The sequence below is a fragment of the Mytilus edulis genome, chromosome 12 (genome assembly GCF_963676685.1).
Source record: "Mytilus edulis chromosome 12, xbMytEdul2.2, whole genome shotgun sequence".
NCBI lineage: Eukaryota > Metazoa > Mollusca > Bivalvia > Mytilida > Mytilidae > Mytilus > Mytilus edulis.
In genome coordinates, this window is record NC_092355.1 from 67,477,475 (window position 1) to 67,484,239 (window position 6,765).

At 36.5% G+C, this 6,765-nt stretch overlaps 1 protein-coding gene across 1 annotated transcript; it reads left to right on the forward strand.

Moving 5' to 3' along the window:
* Positions 1-242: 242 nt before the first annotated feature.
* On the forward strand, positions 243-5,980 carry LOC139499278 (uncharacterized). The gene is made up of 3 exons (XM_071287947.1): positions 243-911; positions 5,345-5,515; positions 5,729-5,980. The coding sequence occupies exons 1-3, from the start codon at positions 243-245 to the stop codon at positions 5,978-5,980; spliced, it is 1,092 nt and encodes a 363-aa protein (XP_071144048.1).
* The last annotated feature ends 785 nt before the right edge of the window (positions 5,981-6,765 follow it).

Sequence of the window (6,765 nt, forward strand, 5' to 3'; positions counted from 1 at the left end):
TTTGTTCGGAGGATATTTTCTTTGAACTATCATACTGTTTTGTTAAAGTCATTTACGTCCAACTAAAACTGTCCATATGATTGGGTTTTTCTTGTTTCCTTTAATGTTATTTCCTTGGTTGTGTTTTTCTTTGGCATATCCACCCCCCATTCTGGATCCCAAACTCCGCCTAAACATGTCTTTTGATTTCAGGCAATGAAGAAACCAAAGCCCAAAAATGTTGTCAGTGGAACCAAGAGGATATGTCCAAAGCTTATAAGGCGGCTAAGTTAGGACAGACGTCATTAGCCCAGGCCAGTAAAACGTACAACGTACCTAGAATGACTCTCTCCAATAGAATAAAGGGAAAAGTTGCCATGGATGCTAAAATGGGTGCATCTACGGTTTTGACGTCCGAAAATGAAATATCACTCGTTAATTACATTGAATACATGGCACAACGAGGATTCCCTCGGTCTGTATCCCAGGTCATAGGATTTGCTTGGTGCATCGCCAAAGAGCACCCCGGGGCAAGAGTCTTTAATGAGTCTGGACCCACAGAGAAATGGTGGAGGGGATTTAAAAAAAGACAACCCAAAATATCACTTAGAAGACCGGATCCATTAGATCGTGGACGAGCTGCAATGGGAAATGTTGAAACTATGAGAGACTATTTTTTTAAGCTCCTTAAATCAACTCTTGAAACTAATAATCTAAAGGACAAGCCTGAGCTGTTATATAATTGCGATGAAGCAGGTCTCAGTCTAAACAAAAGCTCTGATCCACGTGTCGTTGTGCCAAAACGTTTCAAGCACGCTCATTCCATAAGCATATTGCAACAAGTGAGCATATATAGGTACATTGCTGCGTCAATGCCACAGGACACTCGTTACCACCTATGCTTATCTTTAGTGGTGGATACCTGGAGGAGCATACCATAAAAACGGGCCCATCAACGCTGCATACGCTACAACAGACAGTGGTTTCATGGACAAGGAAACCTATTTTCAGTGGTTTGAAAAAGTCTTCTCGCAGCACTGTGTAAAGGAACGTCCGATTATGCTATTGCAAGATGGTGCTATCTCTCACATCAACCCGATGCTCATTGATAGTGCTCTTATTTGGTATAAAGGTTAACTAAATGATACTTATAAAAAATCCGCTGCTGGCCAGAAAAAAATAATCATTTTTTCAAGATGGCCACCACACATTTTGAAAATGGCGTCATAACAAATTAGCCATTAATGGTTAATCCTTTGAAAGGTGTGTTATTTGTAAAATCCATTGTTAGATTTGATAAAAAGAAAATGACAGTTCATAAATAACGACTAGACAATACATTAATGAAACTTAAGGTGACTTCCGGTTTCAAAATGTCGGCTAATGAGTCAAAAATTTCGATTTTTTTTACTTTCAAGCAATTTTACAAGGGATTTTAATCCTTGAAAGATGTGTTATTTATAATTCAATGTAAGCTATGGTAAAACGTTAAAAACAGCTCCTTAGTACGACAAAACAACACATAACTGAAGAAAAATAGTGGTTTCCGGTTCCAAATTAGATGCATTAATACGTATTTTTCATCAACTTAACAATTATAACACATGCATGAAAAACAAGCATGAAATTTGGTATACAGGTGGACTGAACGATAATTAAAAGAAATCAGGTGCTGGCCATCAAAAATTTCCATTTTTTCAAGATGGCCACCGATCATTTTGCAAATGGCGTCATATCTAGTTGTAAATCTCTGAAAGTTGTGTTATAGGTATAATCCAATGTAAGGTTTTATTAAGCGTAAATTACAGTTCCTACAGTACGGAAAAACAACACACAAATGACAAAAAAAGAGTGATTTCCGGTTTCAAAATGGCGGCAAAATTTTTGAAAATGTATTTTTTTATAATTTTCATCATCTTAACAAGTGATATCACATTCTTTGTAAAGATTTAATGTCTAGTTTTATTAGAAAGACAGGTTCGTTATCTTAAAATTATCGGTCAGTAGCCAATAACAAAACTCGTACTCGGACAGAACGTTAGCATTTACAGTCACCAACACAACTGGATGTTTCGCCTCGTCATTTCAAAAGTTCCCGACAGGAGGATGCAACTTTAACAGTAGCCGAAGGAGTCCTCAATTTTTTTCTTTCATCCAACCCTAGTGTTCATGAATTGGTACATAAATCAGGCTTAGCCCAAACTTATCATCCTTGATACGCTGCTCTTTCGATGTGCTCCGAAGAAAAAAAACTCTTGTAGGCGGAACTACATCACAATGCCGCTGCTTCCTGGGTAAAAATTTACATCGTGCCTCGTTAACAGCAAATAGTGATGTTGTTTTGTCATACATGATGCAAACAAATGGTTCGTTTATGTCCTTGTATGTGTCTTTATACTTCAGCAAAGAAATAAGTACGTCCCTTACATGTTGAAATACTTCCTATGTCATCCAAACTGACCTATTCCCTTAGTGTCACATGCACTGAATGTATGAATAAAACGAAGAGTAGCTACACGAGGACCAAACACATTTGATATATCACGTACAGGAAGCCATCAAAAGTCTTCATTCCTGCCAAAACCTATCCACAGTTTGTTCCACCATAGTTTTGGAGTGCTGCAATTCTTAATACTACTACATCTGTGTAGGTGCTACCTTGAATTACCGTCCTACAACAATTTTCATAATCAAGCCGAACATGGACAAACATTCGTATATCTGCTTCTCCATGCTTACAAGGGGTAGCTGGAAAGTATCCTTAATAGTCTCTACAGGAGCATTTCTGTCGGCAAGACACTTGAAAAATTTCGTTTCGTTGTCATCTTCATAGAGAAAACTACTCCAGAACCCAAGTTTTGTCTTCTCACATCTAGCCTTTCAATGATTCATTTAGTAAATCTAAAACAATATCTACTCTTGAATACTTATCGATGCAAGATTTTATTTAAGGCCGTATAACACAATTGCAAAATCATCCAATATTGATTCCCTGCAAGGTGGTCTGGAATAAACCATTGCTGCTCTATCAACTATAAATGCGTAAGAATTTGGATCTGCAAATTACAAAATGTTTCAAGTTTATCCATTTGCACCGATTTAATACCACTGTTTAAAATGACATCCGAAGACAAAAACGGAGGAGCAGTTTGTCTTTATGAATTAAGAAATATTCCAAATCAATTTGTCCAATGCGACAAAAAATAAAAAGAAAAGATATCTAAGAGCTCTAGCTTTGTTTTTTACAAAAACGTTTACAGTTTTATATAATAAGAGTTGTTCTTTTTATGCCCCACCTACGATAGTAGAGGGGCATTATGTTTTCTGGTCTGTGCGTCCGTTCGTCCGTCTGTTCGTTCGTCCGTTCGTCCGTCTGTCCCGCTTCAGGTTAAAGTTTTTGGTCAAGGTAGTTTTTGATGAAGTTGAAGTCCAATCAACTTGAAACTTAGTACACATGTTCCTTATGATATGATCTTTCTAATTTTAAAGCCAAATTAAACTTTTGACCCCAATTTCACGGTCCACTGAACATAGAAAATGAAAGTGCATGTTTCAGGTTAAAGTTTTTGGTCAAGGTAGTTTTTGATGAAGTTGAAGTCCAATCAACTTAAAACTTAGTACACATGTTCCCTATGATATTATCTTTCTAATTTTAATGCCTAATTATATTTTTTATCCAATTTCATGGTCCATTGAACATGGAAAATGATAGTGGGAGTGGGGCATCCGTGTACTTTGGACAAATTCTTGTTAATCTGGTTATAAGAAACCGGTTCTCCTTCGTTTTGTATTTACTTCAAAGGATCTTCAAATTATTTGCCTTTGATCTTTTTAAAGAAACCCTTGTGTGTTCATTAAGTCGTTCATCTATTATAGAATGCCTCAAACCACTAGATCTTGCAAATTTATCTGATAGTCTACTGACTTCTGGTCTAGCTATCATCAATACGTCTAAATGAGGTCTTCGGTTAAACCTATGACAACACATCGCCCTTTACAATTGCATTATTCTGTTTTTGTCTGATCAATTGTGTTATAAGAAAAATATTGTTTGGTCTTACGTACAGTAAAATTATCATTTTCAAAATCAATTGCCACCTGTGGGTGACTTAAGAGAAGGGAAGCCATATCTCGGAGAAGGTCGGTCGCGATCGAGAATATTTTACACGATCAAGACCTAAATGAATACAGTATCATGCTTTATATGGACTGTTGGTACAAAATCTGACTCATGAAATAAGCATACTACCAAATTCACAAGAAGTTCTTATTTTATAATTGAACGCCAGGAATTGAACTGTGGTAGACATGACTATATTTTCTTACGCCAGTCTATCAAATCATTGAACGTCACAGAGTCATGACATGATTATAATTTCTCTGTTTAGCTTTCTTAAGCCGATATATATCTTTCAAGCTAAAACACATAGAGTTATCTGATGTGCGTGTCTAGTCCTAGGGTAACATTTGAACATACATACAAGAATATGCCGTTCTAGTTGTTGCAATAATGGTTTTAGTGAGGAAACATGAAACATGTGTCCATCTACCTTCACGTAATATATCACCAAGAACTTTAAAACAAGTCATTTCAATATGAAATCCACCTAACATGACGATAAACTTATCTTCAATGTACAAATCAGGCAATTCCCACTGAATATCCATTACCCAAAGTGGCTGATCTACCGTTACTATTGATGTTTTTCTCGTTTTAACCACATTTTCCGTCTTATCCATCAAATACCTGTGCATTGCAACTGAATTGGCTTGTTTTTAAACAGTGGCATCATAGATTTTACACTTACTTGCTTTTTAGAGTAATGAGATGAACTACGATTTATACCAGTTTGCCCTGGTAAAGCATACAAATCACTCATTATGTCTATAAATAGTTTGCACATGCGCAAAATTGTTAAATCATGTGTGTTATAAACTTGAAAAATGTTATCAAACCAAATCATAATATCATTGAAAATCCCAAATCACTTATTTTATAGTAACTAGTGAATATTTTTTAATGAATTTTGTTACATTTTCGCGCATGCGCAAACCCGGTTTGTGTCAAATACTCATGTCTAGTGAATTATTCACATGTAAAGAAGGTAGCTACCAAACCTGACAGCTGTTTTTCACTAATAGAAGGTAAACGAAACGTTTTCCAGAAAAAATCAGTATTTTCAAACTGAAAAAACAGCCATTTTGGAAAACGGCGGTGGCCATCTTGAAAAAATGATTTTTTTTAATGGCCAGCAGTTGTTTCTTTAAAAGTATATAATAATGATGCTTTGTGGTAATTTTCATGCTTGTATCATCATTTGCACAATTCCCTCGATTTTGCCTGCTAATATCTTCCACTATTAAGAATGACGTCATTCTTCTTTACCTACCGTCTAAAACAACACATATTTTGCAACCTTTGGATGTGGCAGTATACAAAAATATGAAAATTGAAACCACAAAACAAGTTAGTAATGCAAAAATGCTTAAATCAGACCTGTGGGTATCAAAGAAAAATGTCAGCTCAATCTTTAAGGTAATATTTGAAAGAAGTTTCACTATGACCTGTATTACACAAGGATTCAAAAAGTGTGGCATATATCCTTTTGATCCCAACGCGATTGACAAGACTTTGCTGTTCAGAGGGGGCAATGATGTCAACCCGGATGACCTTGATTTGTCTTAAATGACGAACCAACGAACGAATCCGAACTGTCAGCTATTGAGGACAATACCACATCTAATACAGAAACGAACCAGAGCAATAGTATCAGCGATGCCATCTAAGAGTAACACGGCCGTAACAACCATCATGGACCTAGAAGTTGGTGCCGACGGTGTTTCGTTTCCTATAATCCACACTACCTCTGAGGCTACACAATCGTCAAACGAAATTGAGCCATCTAGTACAACTATATGTCCACCAGAACTAGCATTATCAGCCATTGAATCCGCTTTGACACCTCGTAAGAAGCGTAAATACAGTCCTTGGATGGTGTAAACTTCCCACAAACACCATACACCATAACACCATACACCATAACACCATACACCATACACCATTACACCATACACCTTGTACCATTACACCATACACGTTACACCTTTGCACCATACACCTTACACATTACACCACACACCATTACCCATTATATCTACACGATCCGAAATTACCCATATTGCAATTAAATTTCCAATATTCAGATTATTATTATTGTTTATGTTTACAATTTGAAAAAACAAAATAAAAAGAACTTCGTTTTCAACTAATGAAATGTCGTACACCATCATTCACACCATTCCCGATCACACGTTACACAATCACACCATTCCTCATACACCCTTACACCATTCCCCTTACACCTTACACCATTACACCATACTCGTTTTTTTTTGGGACGTTTACACCATCCAAGGGCTGTATGAGAATGCATTTTCCACCAATACGATGGTTAAAGGTGACGTTGTATTTCATACATGAAGAAACCTGAAGATCTCATGTACTATGTCTAGATCTTCAAGCGATTCTACTTTGCCAATTAATGTATCGAATGAAAGTATAAATTCAATGTCGTCCTCATCTCTCAATGTGCAACCATCCTACTGTCCTGAACCATCATCTCATCCTTTAGTTAAAGCTGGACTTATTCCAGACGATCTGGTTTCGGTCTTGGTCGTGCCAAAAACGAAAGATGTAAGTGGTAGAACCAAAAGGAGGAAAGGTGACGGAAAAGCGAGGATTTTATCAACAAAAGAGATTCAAGAAGAGATCGACTCAAAGGAAAA

Bases quoted from the DNA above. Each gene is read 5' to 3' on its own strand.
- LOC139499278 (XM_071287947.1), top strand. From the start codon at position 243: ATGTCCAAAGCTTATAAGGCGGCTAAGTTAGGACAGACGTCATTAGCC. The intron at 912-5,344 runs ATACCATAAAAA...TCCACTATTAAG, and splicing joins TGGTGGATACCTGGAGGAGC to AATGACGTCATTCTTCTTTA. The intron at 5,516-5,728 runs GTAATATTTGAA...CATCTAATACAG, and splicing joins ATGTCAGCTCAATCTTTAAG to AAACGAACCAGAGCAATAGT.